Source organism: Pongo pygmaeus, chromosome 7 (assembly GCF_028885625.2).
Source record: "Pongo pygmaeus isolate AG05252 chromosome 7, NHGRI_mPonPyg2-v2.0_pri, whole genome shotgun sequence".
In the NCBI taxonomy this organism is placed as follows: Eukaryota; Metazoa; Chordata; class Mammalia; order Primates; family Hominidae; genus Pongo; species Pongo pygmaeus.
Window position 1 is genome coordinate 3200754 of NC_072380.2, and position 17869 is coordinate 3218622.

A 17869-nucleotide genomic window follows, 5' to 3' on the forward strand; every position below is an offset into this window, starting at 1 on the left:
GAACCGAGCTCAAAAGAGATCAATTTCCACTGACCTTTTATCTTTATCTGAATATTTTTAACTTTGAAAATATTGGAATTTTGAAAATATTGGAATTTGAAAATACTGGAATAGTCAGTGGAATTACTGACTATTCTTACTTTTATTTTTACTGAAAAAATGCAATTGTCCCAGCCTGGGTAACATAATGAGATCCTGTCTGTACAAAAATACAAAAATTAGTAGAGTGTGGTGGTGCACACTTCTAGTCCTAGCTACTCAGGAAGCTAAGGCTGGAGGATCACTTGCGGCCAGGAGTTTGAGGCTGCAATGAGCTATGACCACACCACTGCACCCATGCACTCCAGCCTGAGAGACACAACAAGACCCTGTCAAAAAAAAAAAGGCCTCCACTTGCTTGGATAAATCAGCCAATATTAATGCTCCAGAGTGTGACCTTTCTCACATCATGTTTCACCATCACTGAATATCCCAGTTTTTTTCTCTTTCCCTCTCTTTCTCTTTCTCCATTTTTCTCTGTCTGTTTCTCTCTGCTCTAATATTAACATACATTCAGTCCCCAAAGAGTGTAACAATTTAAATCCAAAGCTCTCAAGGGCTGGGCTGTATTTGCCATTGGTGATGTGTAAGCTGATAGAGTCTGTGAGCTTTAAAAGTATGCATACTCTAAGGCAAAGGCTGAACTTGGTTACGATGTCTAAGATCTTGATATGACCAGAATAAATTGATAAAGTAGAAGTATTAAAACCATCCATTGCAGCCAAGCACAGGGGCTCACGCCTGTAATCCCAGCACTTCGGGAGGCTGAGGCAGGCAGACCACGAGGTCAGGAGTTCGAGCCAGCCTGGCAAATATGGTGAAACCCTGTCTCTACTAAAAATACAAAAATTAGCTAAGCATGGTGTTGTGCGCCTGTAGTCCCAGCTGCTCGGGAGGCTGAGGCAGAAGACTCGCTTGAACCCGGGAGACGGAGGTTGCAGTGAGTAGAGATCACGCCACTGCACTCCAGCCTGGGTGACAGACAGAGCAAGACTCGTCTCAAAAACCAGCCAACCAACCAACCAACCAACCAACCAACCCATCCATTGCAGCTGGCCCTTCCCTCTTCTTCTCTTCTCTGTAGCAGGTTTTTCATATGTGTCTTTAAAAAGCACTCAATTTACAAATCTCCCACTCCCTTTCCTTTCCATCTGCAGAAATTTGGGACAACTGAGACAGAGAAGGTCAGGGTTTTTGCTTGTTGGTTTGTTTGTTTGTTTGTTTTATAATCACTAAAATGTTCTAGGAGGCTCCACTTGATCTGGAGATTCGGATGATAAAACAGCAACAGAAGGTCCCTCCTGGAGGAGTCCACTGCATCATGAAGGGGACCAGAGGACGTGGGACCACCAGCATCGGTGCAACGCCCAGCCTGCATTACACCATCCTGTTTCGGGTCAAGGATACTCTCACTCCACATCCTGAATATACTTATTAAAGGAAATTTAGGAAGATGTCTTAGTCTGTTTATTTGACAAGTTCACTGACGTCAGGAATGAAGAAGGAATAAAAGGTTGGAGTTACTAGGTATAGGGGCTAGCAGGAATGGTGTGGGTTACATAGAATTTTATTGGAATAATAATTGTATTTAGAGTGTTTGCAAGGATGTTATTAAAATCTGGTCATGCCATATCCCCAGTATTTGGCTTAGTTAATCATCATTATTGGTAATTTATTCAACACTGCAAATACTGCCAGACACAGGAAAACAAACAAACAAAAAAACACTATATATCCCATCTGCTCTCTTTTTTTTGCCTCTACCAAAATTCATGTGTAGAAGTCGGGAGTGAAACTTATAATTAATTGTGGTTCCTTTGGCGAACTCTTTATTTCTACCTCTGTCAGCTGCACGTATCTGTAAGCTCTAATAACATGCCAAAGCCTGACTCAGTGTTTGAACCAAATTCAATTTGAGCCCCAATGTGTGAGCCCCACAGTCCACAGGGACGTGTGATAGAACATCCTCTGTCTAAAGACCCACAGCCCTGAATGAGCCTGGAAGCCCATATGTCCTTCAGGTCATATGATTCTTTGCCTTTATCATTAGAAATGCCAGACTCCCACCCTCCCACAAAAAGCAAACCTGAATTTGCCATCATCCTGACACTGCATCTTGGCCAGCCCTCATCAGCACCAGCCTCCTGTTTGGGAAGTTGGACATCCTCATCCCCAAACAGGATTCTGGTTTCCCGCTCCTCACCACTTCACAGGAAGATGTCTGCTTGAGCACATGCAAACTCCAGATCAGAGAATTCACTGGTTTTCACTGATTTGAAGTTTCTGAGACGTTGGGTCAGCTAATGAGTCATACAATCTATGAGTTGGGAGAGGCTTAGAGATTATCTGTTTCAAACTTCCAGAGGGGTGTATAAAATGCAGTGAAAAAATCCTTGCACAAAACTGCCTTAAATATGCATATCATCAAATGAGTTGTACTTTATGGAAGAGAGGAAACTCCTACTAACAAGGTTCTGTGTTCACTTTCAATTGTTTTTTTTTTTTCTTTCTTTCTTTTTTTTTAAAGACAGGGTCTTGTTCTGTTGCTCAGACTAGACACTATCATAGCTCATTGCAGCCTCCACCTCCTGGGCTCCAGCAGTCCTCCTGCCTCAGCCTCTCGAGTAGCTAGAACCACAGGAATACACAAGCACACCAAGCCAATTTTTAAAATTTTTTTTGTAGTGACGGAGTCTTGCTATGTTGCCCAGGCTGGTCTCAAACTTCTGAACTCAAGTGCTCCCCATCTTGGCCTCCCGAAGTCCTGGAATTACAGGCATGAACCACCACGCCTGGCTTCAATTGTTAACCCATTTATAATATCTTGAAACCAGAGCTGCCCCCTAATTCTAAGGAAGACACTACTAGAATTTAATGTTAACAAAACCCACATAGATATCTAAAAAATATAGCCAGTGAGTGTTCACTGGTTTTCTGTAATAGCTGAGTAACATTTGATAAATTTGTGGCAGTTTAGTAAATTGAGGAAAAGATGACTATCAACCTACTTAAGATTCAGAATCATAGAAACATAAAATTATACTGACTCAGATCTCATCAGGAGGGAGAAAGTGAGAGAATGTAAACACATTCAGGCCTTGAATATTGACATAAAGATCTCTAGAAAAGGAAACTCATTCCATTGACAGATTAAAAAATATAATCGCAGATACTTGTCCTTGGATAGCTGAAAGGTCAATAGGAAAGTCTATAGAATGACTCACCTTCATAAATATCACATTCATTTAGTTCAAAAGTCAAAGTCTAAAGTTAGAAAAGATCTCTGGATTCAATAAAATTTAATTATCATATACCATATACTAATAATATAATTATTTAAAGAGTTTATTTTCATAAAATGACCATAGTATTTGACCTTCCATCATCTAGTTTAGCAAGAACAAGTTAGCATATTTTTAGGACTGATGTCTGGTAACTCAGACTTTACAGCAACCACATTTGGGGAAACTTTCATTTTGCAAGCTCTATTAAGTCTTAATTATTATAATGATATTAACAGTGCTACCCTCAGGAACGTCAGGTTGTGCTGTGGAAAGGAATTCGCTATCATGCATTTAGAGTGACAGGAGACACTGATGAGAAATTACACCAAGTGTCTCCATACCATATTTTTATTATTTTTATTAAATGTTCTGTTTAAGCCTTCTCATATGGAACACATTGTATGCAAGATAAACAGTACTGAAAAACAATTCATGTGCATCTTAACATAAGTAGAATGCTCCAAAGCAAAATAATGTATTTCCATTTATGTCATTTTGCAGCCTGGTGTAGTCTCCATTAGACACAAAATCTAGCACTTACCTAGATATAACGTTGGAGACTATGAGGTCATAAAAGAAGTAATTTTTAGGTATGGCATTAAAAATCCTACTAAAAAGAGGTGTTCTGCAAGAGACGTACCTTTTGAATATCAAGGCAATGACAAAGTCCGGGTTCACTTTTACTCTCCAGTCACATTCCTTCCCAGGAGGATATGGCTGTGGGTAGTTGGGTGATAAAATAACACCTGCTGGGCCTGTCAGATTCCCTCCACAAGCAGCTGTCACAGAACAAAAGTTACAGAGAAAAAGTTAGGAGAGCGAAGAACGCCTGCCAGTCAGTGTGGAATGAGATATCACAGAATTCTTTAAGAAAAAGACATCAGCATTTTTCCCCATCCAAGCGATTGTGTGTTGGGTATCAATTATCCAGATAAAATTGTAAGACCCAGGAGCTCTGTACATTTTTCATGTAACTGTTAATGAATTTTACATAATATTCCACCCCATTTTCAAAGAGAATTTTCAAACTTCTGGCACAAAAAATTTCTTTCCTATAATTTAAAATTTTCTCAATTGAATGAAAGATGACTTAATCCCCATACCTGCCAAAGTGCACACATATGCACAAACAGAAAAACACTTGAATAAAAAAAAAATCCCATGGACATGATTTTATGGCCATGTTAATTATTTTGCTATTTCTCATAGTTTATAAAATCATTGCCTATTTCTTCTTGAGTGCATGCTTCATGTGGTACAGTGATCATCTAGCTCCTGTTCATTGTTTTATCCCTAACGTCTAGGCGGTTTCTGGATCTGAACAAGTATTCAGGAAATGGTTATTGGGTACATGAAAACATGGCATTTCACATTCTCCCAGTCCCCTGGTGTATGGAAGGCTTGAATTACTTTCCCAATATTTCAAAGTGGCAAAACAAACCCCAAAAGTTTAAGTGACCTCTAAGTATACATATCAGTGAGGAGCTGAGCTGGAGCATTACTATCTGAAAATACTATTTGATTACATATCAGCAAGGAGCTGAGCTGGAGCACTACTGTCTGAAAATATCATTTGATCACAATGCTTTGTATATTATTAGAAAGAACCACTTTATATGATAATAACAAATTGAGTTTGTGTTTGGAGTCATCAATTTTGAATTAAATGTGTTTACATTTATATTAGCAAGGCAGTAATTATGTAGCTCAATGTGGTTAATAGGCAAGCCAATTTTTGTTCTTGAATTGGAAAGTGTTTAGGATTGTTTTATTTGTGAGATAAGGTTTCTCCTAAACCTCTCATCTCACGGAAGGTGTGAAAACACTGCTGAATTTGTAAGTATACACATTTTAGATACATATAAGAATATGCTGAGTTTAAAAGTTGTTTATATCAAATACTGTGGTTTGTCACCAAGTTGTTTTAAAGTGTGACTACAATTAAATCATAGTATTCCCCTTAAGTTATATGTCTTATTTCATTCCCATTATCGGTCATACATGCACTAAAAAATATGTAGAAAAGAAAATGTCTTAATTGCTGATTTTTTCCCCTATACAAAAAGAGACTTTGTTTTGTAAATAAGATGAAGGAAGATGAAGGCACATGCTTCACAATTTTCAATAAGGAGTGTGTCTTTAAATACTTATTTAACATTTCTGAAAACTTAGCTTTTTATAATAAGAAATACAACTAACTCAAGTAGGTTTTGTTATACTCTCACAGTCTAACTGAATGCAAACTTTGAATGCTATTGCAGAAAATATTTATAATAATAAATTCCACAGATATACGTTCGAGAGTAATATGATATAATTTTTACAGAAAAAGATTAAAACTTGATTTTCCCCAGTATGCCTTTTTTTTTTTTGTAATGAATTGTGCAGAAGCAATTGTCCCATCAGCTCTCACAGGGCAGTGCCTCCTCAGAATCACGCCGGGGCTGCTGACAGCATTGAGCAGTGCAAACGTGGACCGATTAGGGAGCAGGAGCTGATGCAGAGAAAGAAGGTACCTGAAGGTCTAGAAGACTCTACTCCACACAGGTTTTGAAAGATGAAAAATGACAGATTCAGGGCACTGGCTACAGGGTGCTACCAGCAGGAACAGTTCAGGGATATGATTCAAATATTGATTTAAAAGAAACAAAGGGGAAACCCTGTCTTATTCACACAGATCCCAGGAGGCACTTTCAAATGAGGTGATTTAAAAGCTGAAAAAGTGGAATTAAGGAGTGTCGCCTGGCCTTGTTTATTCTCTCTTTTGGTCTGGTATTCTTCAAGTTAGTTTGCTTAGGTTTTAATTAGCTTGCAAAATATTTTAGATAGAATTAGAATAGTAAAAAATGCAACTCAGAGATGCTAGGAAATTCTCCAGAAGGAATAGATGTAGAGATAAAATCCACCTATTCTTTTCGACCCACCAACCCTTTATTCAAAACCTTTGTCCACTATGCTAAATAGCACACATACATACGTAGCAGCTCCTTCACCATCAGGGTTTGAAGCTGCAGTCCTTAACGAGACCCATCTACATTTCTGCATTAAAACGTCTGAATGTTCACACCGTTGGGGGTGATAAATATTTTCTAAATAGACACCTTTATGTCAGGACGGTCTGTTGTCCCTAAATGAATTTCTGCAAACCTAGGATGCATTTTGGCTTTTCAGAGTGTTTTGCAATTTGGACGTGGGGAAAAGCAATTGCAGGCTATATAAGAAAATGAAGACTTTTTAGGGACACTTTACTCGGAATAAGGAAGTTGAAGCCCAATGTGGTGGCTCACGCTTGTAATCCCAGCACTTTGGGAGGCCAAGGTGGGCGGATCATCTGAGGGTAGGAGTTCGAGACCAGTCTGACTAATGTGGCAAAACCTCGTCTCTACTAAAAATACAAAAAATAGCCGAGCGTGGTGGCGTGCCCCTATAATCAGGAGGCTGAGGCAGGAGAATCGCTTGAACCTGAGAGTGGAGGCTGCAGTGAGCTGAGATCACACCACTGCATTCCAGCCTACGTGACAGAGCAAGACTCTGTCTCAAAAAAAAAAAAAGTCATTAATGTCCTTTGGTCTACAGAATTCTCCTTCTAGAATAAGTCAAAAAGCTAAACAGAGGAGCCTTCATGGTAGAAGTCATTTCGGATGTAACAATAACAACAACAAAAAAGTGAGGTATCCAAGCAACACTCAAGAAAAAGCAACAGCAATGGCAGGTGTTGAAAGTAAATGTTGTCACACACAACAGGTGAGAGGTTAAGAGATTTTATAAAAGGGAAAGAAAGACAGATAGCCAGTAGTGAGTAAATATACACTAATAATGAAAAGTAAAAAAGTAAATTAGCAGATCAATCAGGAAAGAACAAATTCAAACAGCCAATAATCATATGAAAAAAAAGTTCAACCTTATTATTAATTTAAAATGCAATTAAAACGAGACATCACCACTTTGTGCCTTAGGATCTATCATGTGTGGTGTTTTCTCTGAGTCAGAGATGATATTAATAAATATATATGGCCGATGGCATGGTAAATCGGTGTGACTGCTCTGAAAGAGATTTTAAAAATGGGCTGGGTGCGATGGCTCACACCTGTAATCCCAGCACTTTGGGAGTCTGAGGCAGGCAGATCATGAGGTCAGGAATTTGAGACCAGCCTGGCCAAGATAGTGAAAACCCGTCTCTACTAAAAATACAAAAAAAAATTAGCCGGGCTTGGTGGTGGGCGCCTGTAATCCCAGCTACTGAGGAGGCTGAGGCAAGAGAATCGCCCGAACACGGAAGGTGGAGGTTGCAGTGAGCCGAAATCATGCCACTGCACTCCAGCCTCGGCAACTGAGCGAGACTCTACCTCAAAAACAAAACAAAACAAACATGTTTTAAAAGTCCTAGAAATATGCAAGTTTGTAGAAATATGTCACTTATCAATAATCATGATTTATTTTGCAACATGGGTGTTCATTGAAGCTATCTTCAGAATAGGGAAAAGGTTAAAACAACTTAATTATACAATAATAAGGGACTAGAAAAATCAATATTGGTAGATTCAAACAAATAGATACTAGAGAGTGGCATCAGTGGTGTAGTCGTGCCTTCTAAAGAGATAAGATTTAGTCATTAAAAACTAGTAGAAAATACATAGTAACACAAAATATACACAACATGTACTGGTAAGTAAAAAGTGCAATTTACAAAATAGTCATGCAGGATGCTGTCATTTTAAAACTTTTTTTTTTTTTTTTGAGACAGAGTCTCACTCTGTTGCACAGGCTGGAGTGCAGTGGTGCGATCTTGGCTCACTGCAACTTCTGCCTCCCGGGTTCAAGCGATTCTCATGCCTCAGCCTCCCGAGTAGCTGGGATCACAGGCGTGCACCACCACGCCTGGCCAATGTTTGTATTTTTAGTAGAGATAGGGTTTCACCATGTTGCCCAGGCTAGTCTCAAACTCCTGACCTCAAGTGATCTGCCCGCCTCGGCCTCCTAAAGTGCTGGGATTACAGGCGTGAGCCACCAACCAGCCCAAAACATTTTAAAATAGATTACATATACGTAATTATGAAATTATTTATAAATGTCTATATTAATTGTAATTGTCTCCAGGTAAAAAGATGACAAATTTTTCTCCTCTTTGATTTAATTATAGTTTATAAAATGTCTTCACTAAAATGTATTACCCTTTAATATGAAAAAAGATACAAAAATTAAAAAGTGTTTTGAATCTTTGAAACAGAATTTACATGAGTGCTAATTATAATTAACTCATGCCCTAATGGGCAAGCTTCTTACAGAGGACATAAACCTCATTCCTAAAAAACAGAAAATTACAAAGTAATAAAAATATAATGTTAATTTCTTTCCAATTATATATTTTCCATTTTTTCTGTTACATAATACCTACGCATGTAGGCGGGTCTGGTTGCCAAAATAATTGATTATTCATTTGCCTGCACGTGATTTCAGCTCGTCCTTGAAGCTGACATTGAAGGTAGAGACGGGGTATTTGTTTAGTTTTTGGTGCGTATTGGACTACCTACTTGCTGGTCAAAATAAAGTAACTAAGAGATGATCTAACAAAAGATTGATTTGTTTATAGATTAATTAGGAGATGGCCAAATTTTATAATTACATGTTCAAATTAATATAAATTAATGAATTACTTTTAAGGGATTAACTCGTAGTTATATTGCTTTTTAATGTATTCCTCCATGAGCCTAAAAACATGCAAAATGGAAGGAAGAAAAAAAACCCTTTCCTAATGTAAAAATAGGCCATTGGTTTAAAATGATTGCCACATTTATAGGCAATCACTCCACTTTAAAAAAGAAACACGCCGAAATCTCTCCAGTCTCCCGATGACTCAGCATGAGTAAAATGCGTGACTGTGCTCACAGACGTTATGAAAAGTAAATGCAGCACCAAACATTAAACAAACATAGATCGCTCCCCGACAAGGTTGAGAATGCTAATAAGCACAGCTATCCAACCTCATGTGTCTTCAGACAACTGGGATAAGTGGTTTGTCACAAGTAAGAGCGCTGTATCACAGCTCCCCAAGACCACTGAGAATTTTACCACTGCTGTGTAAGAACCATTTCAAACCACAAAACCCCCCCAAGGTCGTCCTATGCAAAACGGCCTGTCCATTTCATGATCACTTTCTCTCTTCACACATCAATTAAATTTTACATTTTTCAAGTAGATTATAAAGAAGTACTAATTAAACTGTAACAGTTACTTAAAATAATAAAGTTCAGTACAGTTCCTTTTTAAAACTAAGATGATATACTCTAAGTAGGAATTTTATGGTAAAATATTTTATTGAATGAAGAGACAATCTACCTGTAATTACTATTTTACATAAAATATATATTAGCCTACAACCATATTTGTGATAAATTGTCTCAGGTGGCTATTCAAGCCAAAGTCTGCAAAATCATTTGTTATCCTTTTAATAAGGTCAGACTATAAAATATCAACAAATTGCAGAAACAAACCTCCTTTTATCTTCATTTTAACACAAACGGTATAATTTCTAGTTTTCAGAATTCTATTTTAAATGTACTAATATTATAGGGGGAAAAACATCTAAAAAGAGAAAGTACTGTTAGTGAGTAGGTTTTGCTTAAGGGTATGTTTCTATATTAAAAATCAGAATAGCAATGGTAGGGTTATAAATTTTGAGCCACCTAGAATTTTAAATTACGGTAATTTGATTGATCCATGTTTATGTAACATTTGTTAAGGGTAGGAAATATACGGTAAATGTCAATTACTGTACATTAAGGCGATGACTTCCTTTATTCTACCTAATAAAATAAAGTTTAAAGGTTTACAATAAAATTTCAGGAGTCTCAGAGAGCCAGAGAACATGAAAGAAACTCTTGAGAAATATTTCTGAAGCAATAATACATTTACAGAGCAATTTTAACGACAACATGCATCCATTCCTGAATATAAAATTTCTAAGTTCTGTTGTCTGATACCTATGCATGTAGGAGGGTCTGGTTGCCAAAAGAACCGGTTATTCAGCTGCACACAGGTGATTTTGGCTTGTCCTTGGAGCTGATAGCCAGGGTCACACTGGAATGTGACGGTGTCTCCAGCCTCTCTGCTGTCTCCATAGCGGGTGCCATTTTGAGGCATACCTGGATCGTTACAGGTGGCTGCAATTGACGCTGCAAACAAAAGAGAAGGCCAGGTCACAGGCTGGAAAACATGGTTTCCACATTCCTGTAGGTGTGATTGTTCTTGTGGGTTGAAACACTCTTCACTGGCATAAGAAGTCATTTGTCTACATATGAACATACAAAAATAGTTTCTTTTTCCAGGGATACATTCAATAACATATGTCTTCATTGTGCTTGCATTGCATAAATTCTAGCAAGATTCTATTGAAAATGCAACCAATGATGAAACATATCAAGGGTTTTTTTTAAAATAAAAATTACACTATACTTAGAATAAATACACACACACAGACTGATTTTCTCTTTAGCAATATTTTAATGAAACCCCATGCTGCAAGTTACATAAACTAGTTAAAGTACACCAGTCTCAAGGAAAACAAAATAGGAAGAACTTCCTTAAGGTCTGTGCCTTCAAAGGTGATCCAGTAACCTTTGTTGAGATGCCAAGAGTAGAAGGCCCAGAGGAGATGACCAGTGAGTTTTACCCAGGATCCCATAGGTGCCATTGCCTCGGCAAAATTATTAATAACCCCCTTTCACTCACCCAAAAAATTCCAAGTTAGACAATATGTTATATGGCCACCCTAATATTAACAAAAGCTCTGAAAATAATATCCTGCCTTTTTGCGTATATATAAAGAATATCAAATCTGTTGAGTAGAGGCTAGAATCTGCAAAGCCGGCTGGTGCATGTGCTTTAAGGGGCCACTGGAGCCTTGTCATGTCAGTCTCTGGTAATCATGTGTAAAGTGCATTGCAAACGGTGAGCCTAAAATCACATCCCATATGCAGCCATCGACTCTGCCTGCACCCAGAGAAGGCTCCCTCAAGCCCAGAGTTTTCACAAGAGTACCCCCTATCACACTTAAATACAGCAGCCTCAAGAAATAGGAGTTGTGTTCTCCAGTTTCTATAACTGCTGTGTATTATGTGTTGTACTGAAAATTAGAAAGATAGGTACTCCTGAAAAATCCAAAGCTTAGATTTTTTTTCATTTTTACTTTCAGTTAGAATAATGAGCTCTTTCTTCCACTCCACTGCATAAGAGATGACGATTAAAAGCTGACTTTTTCTCTGCAAAGTGCTTCAGTGTTTTCAACACCATGTTTTATGAAAGAGTAAAAAAAAAAGAGATTAGTGTATTATTCTATATACATACCATCACACTGTCCATTTTAATATTTGAAGCCTTAAAATAATGAGTAGGCTTTGCTTTTTGTTTTGGAAATTCTGAAGCCTGTGTGTGTGTGTGTGTGTGTGTGTGTGTGTGTGTATGTGTGTGTGTGGACATACATACGTCTACATATGGATAGATAAATGGAATAATAAAATCCATTTAAATAAAAAGTTAGAAGATACATAAAAAAGAATAAGACCTGCTCTGTGTTATTCAGACATTTTTAAGCTAATAGGGGAGGCAATGAACAAATAATTTAGGTCAAGAGAAGATGTTACACTGTGCAGATTAAAAGATCAAAGCTCTATCCAATAGTGTCATATGATACAGACATCAAGGATCCTATGGTTGGTCAGACCTGCTTCAAATTCCATCAGGACTTAATTAGTACCTAATTAGTACTTAATGATCACTTAAGCACACTTATCAGCTAACAAATCAGTAAAAATTAGACTAGTATCTAAGTTATTAAGTCTGCTGTGAAGATGAATTGTGAAAATTTGCTAACTTGTCTTTCTCCTTACTATTCTCTAAGCTAATTGAGGCCAGAAGTTGTCTTCACCACTCTATTTCTCTCAAATTGATTTTTATTACATTGAAATATATACATGTGTGTATCTATAACACAATGAGAATAACGAAATGAACATCTGTGCTACCAACTCTAAGAAATAGAATATTTACCAATACATCAATATGATCAATGCATAGAATATACCCTTCCCCATATCACCTTCTTCCTCCACTTCAGGGGAAATCACTTTCTGAATTTTATGTTTGTCATTCCCTTGCTTTTCTTCACAGTGACCATAAATGTATGCAATCCAGTTTTAGCCACATATATCAGTTTCCTGAAATCAAATGCTTAACTGGAATTATGTATTGCAAGTTCTGTGACTCTCTCTCTCTCTCTCCCTCCACCACCGTTTTTTTGCTTCTGTTATGTTTTTGGGAGTCATCTATGTTTAGGCATGATGCTCTGGTCTACTCATTTTCATTGCTGTATAGTTTTCCATTGCATGAATGTACCATGATTTTTCCATCCTCCTCTTGATGTATCTTTGGGTCATTTTTCTTTTTGCCCTTATATAAAATGCTGCTACGAAAATTCTTGTACATGCTGCTGGTACACATTTGCTCTTTCAAATGACTTGGGCTCCTATGTTCTAGATTTTCACTTCCAAACAGCATGCAGTTAGATTGTTATTTAAATTCAATCCCAGAATTTGTCTTTTAATTGGATAGTTTAGTCTTCTTATGTTCCCTGAAGTTTCTGCTCTATTTGGATTTCTCTTGACCATCTTAGCTTGTGTATTCTATGTGCACCCCCATATGCTCTACCTTTTTGCTTGCTTTCATACTAATTAATTTTTTCTCATGCTTTTATTTTAGTACTTCCTAGAAATTTTAGTATGTATTTAGTTGTAATAGTCTTACCTTCTTCTTTAACATTTATTATTCTCTCCCTAATTACATGCATTGCTAGGTATTTTAGTTATTTTTAAAAAAATCTTAAATTAGACATTGTCATTATCCGTTTGTTTTTATAAAACTTATACATTAAATATTATTGTTTTACATAGTTGACTGATGATTGTTTAAATTTTCATACATATTTACCAATTTGTTTGCTTATGATGTTTTCATTTTTTTTATCTCAGAGATTTTATTTGGTCTAATTTTTCTACTTCATAAATACTATGGCTTGACCATTTGTCTCCTCAAAAACTTATGTTGAAATGTAATCAACATGGTCATATTGGGAGGTGAGGCCTTTAAAAGGTGATTGTATTAATCATTTGTAAATTAATGGATTAACGGGCTATCACAGGAGGGGAACCGGTGACTTTATAGGAAGAGTGACCTGAGCTGGCATGCTCAGCCCCTCGCCAGGTGATACCTGCACACGTTAGGACTCCAGAATCCCCACCAGCAAGAGGGCCAGATGTGGTCCCTCGACCTTGGTCTTCTCAGCCGGCATATTTGTGAGAAGTATATTTATTTTCTTTATAAACTACCCAGTTTCAGATATTCTGTTATAAGCAGCAGAAAACAGACTAATACACTAAAATGGTTTGTTCGTTTTGTTTTGTTTGTTTTTTGCAAATTACGTTCGGTAAGGATACGTGATGGCTTGGATTGCTTTCACATTTACTTGGCCGTTCATATAGTATTTGGTTTCCTATTCATATTTTTATTCTGTTTTTTTTTTCATTCTTACAGTCTGAATCTGATAAGAATTCCAGTTTCTCATGTAAACTAAGTTGTTTGTAAGTTTTCACATTTGCATTTCTGTTCTGGAGAACTTGACTTATCGTAATTCTTTGCATTCTGCTTTGAAGGTACACCCATTCAGAGGAGACTCACATTAGATTACAGGATCTGCCTGGAACAACAGAAGACTTCCTCTTTTCAAAAATAAATTATCAGCTTGAGGCATTTTGGACCCCAAAGATGGTAGAAATTCACCTATAGACTAGTGTGAAACCTGCTGGCGGTTGTGAGTTGCATGCATCTATGTCTCTGTCAACATCTATGTCTGTCTATTCTCCCAACACTGTGAGCAGAACACCCTTTGGTGTTCCAGCTATACATGAGGGTCTCCTATTATATTTTCAACCTCAGAAAGACCTTAGATTTGCTTTCTACTCCCTGAGCCAAGGGACTCTGAGAGTGGAAGCTCCACATCACAGGGGATCAGCAGAGGCAAGCAGGGCAGGGCTGGCTTCCGAGCTTCACCATCTCTCTCCATTTCTGCATTTCATGCCATCCGGGATTCCTTATTTTCTTGCAGATTCGGTGACACAATTTGAAAATCCAAAACCAATTTTATCCAGCACTCTTACTGTATTTTCAGCATATAAATTTTCAGAGTCCTCACTGTAATACTGCAAACGGAAGCCACTCAATCACACTATTTCTTAAACACTGGACATGATTTCTGACACATCATTCTTCTCGTCATTATCAATATTGTTATCATTACTCATGTTTTGAACAGGGGAATCTCACTTGAAAACAGCATTCTCAGTGGAGACCTAGAAGAGAGTGCTTGGGTTTCAGAGCAGGTTTTTCAGTGGAAAGAGAGTGGGAATGACAATAGGAGTCACCGGAAGGCCATTGCTGTACTTTCCCACTTTCCTCCCATCAGCTGCAAAGAGTAGAACGCAGGGAAATCCAAACATATTATTCCAAGAGAAGCCTGGAAGAGCAGAGGAAGGCAGGATACATGTGAAGATGCAACACTTACAGTTAGAAAGTCAGGAAGGTCTCACCCATAAGCCACACATTTTTCTAACACAGAACACTAATCATAGAATACAATCATCAGAATCACAAGGCAATTGGCCACAGTCTTGGTACCAAAGTGGTATCTTTCCCGAACCAGCATTTTACATGATTTCTGGAATTTACTCTTTGAGTGATGTTCCTATAGAATCTATGATCAACTGTTACTGAGATTTCTCTGGATTTCAGAAAATAATCATAAGCAAATCCTACTGTACATGCACAATCTTGTTCATCTGAAAGAATTTCCCAGCTTCAAAGGAAAATTCTTCCTTTCCTCAAGCAAGTGGTCACATGTATAACTAAGCACTCATTTGCAAGTGATAATTTCTGTCACAGTTTATATAGGTTAAAAAATTAACAATAAGTGTATAATATTAAAATAATTGTCATACAGTGATAGTCATTGTAAATATCGTAGCATTTACACAATGAAATGAATGTTATATAATAGTACAAGAATTTAAAAACAAAAGTTTAGGAGGTGAGCCAAGGACATCAGGGATGACAGTTTCATTATAATTTTTAAAACCAAGATGTTTTTATTTCTCATTCCCAAATTTTTATTTAATATTTATCAAAAGAAAAGATATATAATACTCACTACTAAGAAAGTTTTACACAAAGGTGCACAGATTTTATACATGAATAAGAATTTTAATGGATGTATCAGCCTTGCAAAAAATAAGTGCTCTGTTGAACATTTTTCTGGGAGTTAATAGGATCTGGTCAAATAAGATTGGCAAATACTGTACACCCCAGTTTCCCCTTAGAGATTCCCATTGCACATTAGGGATTAAAGGCTCAGAGCTGTACTACAGTAAAAAACTTTTAAAAATCATTGTTTAATCCAGCGTATCCTACATTGTCATCATAGAGCACAATTTTCCTAGAAAATCTCTTAAAATCCTTCCAAATAGAAGTCCGCGGAATATCAGTAGAAACACTGGCTTGCACTAGTGGTTACATATCCTTTCATGGCATAATATTCTGTTCATTTTTGAAAGTACCTTCTGTAGTTCTCAACCCAATTTTTTATCTGGAATATGTATAATAATAATAATGCAGCATGCAATTAAAAGTTTTAAACTTGTGAAGTTCATGTTGTCTAATAAACAGAAATACTGCATCTACATAATTAGCTAAAGTTTATGCCAGTTATATGAAAATGTAAGTTTTTTTTTTTTGTTTTTTTTTTGTTTGAGACAGTCTCGCTCTGTCACCCGGGCTGGAGTGCAGTGGCTCCATCTCGGCTCACTGCAAGCTCCGCCTCCCAGGTTCACGCCATTCTCCTGCCTCAGCCTCCCGAGCAGCTGGGACTACAGGCACCCACCACCACGCCTGGCTAATTTTTTGTATTTTTAGTAGAGACGGGGTTTCACCGTGTTAGTCAGGATGGTCTCGATCTCTTGACTGCGTGATCCGCCTGCCTCAGCTTCCCAAAGTGCTGGGATTACAGGCGTGAGCCACTGCGCCTGGCTGAAAATGTAAGTTTTAATAAAATACTTATATATGCACTTAGAGGTAATGTATATATCTACTTGTATATTTTCAAAGATTATTTAAAATTGCCACAAATAAACTACTAAGGCTTACTTAAATTTAAACAAACCCCCAACCCTCACACTTTGTATTTAGAATTCTGAAATAAAGATGAAAAGTTCCTAGAGTTAGCCAGATTGGACTAAAAAACCAATAAGAAGGCTTGAGGAAGGAGAAAGAGAACAATTTTAAACAATGTAGTGCAAAATACATCAGTTGGGTCTTTGAAACAAATCTCATTTTATATTCCTCTAGTTATGAATGATGCAAAGATGTTTTCTGTTAAAGGCAAGAAAGTTTATTCTAGATTAATACAAACCCCCACCCAAGGACACTCCATTAGGGGCAGAAACTGCTTTTCCACTTCAGGCTCATGACAAAGTGATTGGCAGAGCAGGCTGTCATTCCTGTTCCAGGGCTGTATTCTTTTATGTGCCACATCATACACTTCACTCATTTTTCTCTTAAATATCTTTTCCGCAAATTGGATTTTGTGGTGACTCTGAAGGTTTCTAGTTTCTTGCCATAAAAAAAGAAAACATTTTCAGTTGCATCCATCTTATCCCTCGATGGCCGTAGAAAAAAGCAGCGCTGTTCCTGAGATGATGAGTGCCCTGTTTTCCAGTTTCCCACAGGCGTTCCCTGGAAAATCTCAAGTCACAGAGGCACTTTCCACAGGCCCATTTGACTCTGAGGGGACATCTCTGCCACCTGTCAGGCCGCATCCAGAACCATCCCAGTCAGCTTGAGCAACACAGAACCTGCGCTGCCCTTTACAAAACAGCAGTGGGTCTGACTGTTTCCAGCAGCAAGATTGACAGCGTGCGGCTACTGCGCTGCAGAACCGGATGCTGCAATAACGCCAATCTCTTTGCAACTAGATAAGATATATATATATAATCTCACAACTTTGTGGGCTGGGTGCGGTGGCTCACGCCTGCAGTCCCAGCACTTTGGGAGGCCAAGGTGAGTGGATCACAAGGTCAGGAGTTCGAGATCAGCCTGGCCAACATGGTGAAACCCCGTCGTCTCTACTAAACATACAAAATATTAGCTGGTCATGGTGGCGTGTGCCTGTAATCTCAGCTACTCAGGAGGCTGAGACAGGAGAATTGCTTGAACCCAGGAGGTGGAGGTTGCAGTGAGCTGAGATGGCACCATTGTACTCTAGCCTGGGCAACAGGGCGAGACTCCATCTCAAAACCAAAAACCAAAAAACCACAACTTTGCATATAAATAAAAATATATAATTTTTATATTAAATATTATATAATATATTTATATATTATATAAATAACATAACTGCATATAAATATAATTTTTATAATTATATTTACAATATAAATATAATTTTT

At 37.6% G+C, this 17869-nt stretch overlaps 1 protein-coding gene across 1 annotated transcript in view; it reads right to left on the reverse strand.

Moving 5' to 3' along the window:
- The window catches only part of CSMD1 (CUB and Sushi multiple domains 1), a 2090911-nt gene that overhangs the window by 288359 nt on the left and 1784683 nt on the right, over nucleotides 1-17869 (reverse strand). Inside the window, exons 27-28 of the mRNA XM_054498773.1 lie at nucleotides 10304-10495; nucleotides 3964-4102 (exon numbers count right to left, since the gene is read on the reverse strand). Of these exons, the coding sequence (XP_054354748.1) occupies nucleotides 3964-4102; nucleotides 10304-10495 (331 nt within the window). The remainder of the gene's footprint in view (nucleotides 1-3963; nucleotides 4103-10303; nucleotides 10496-17869) is intronic.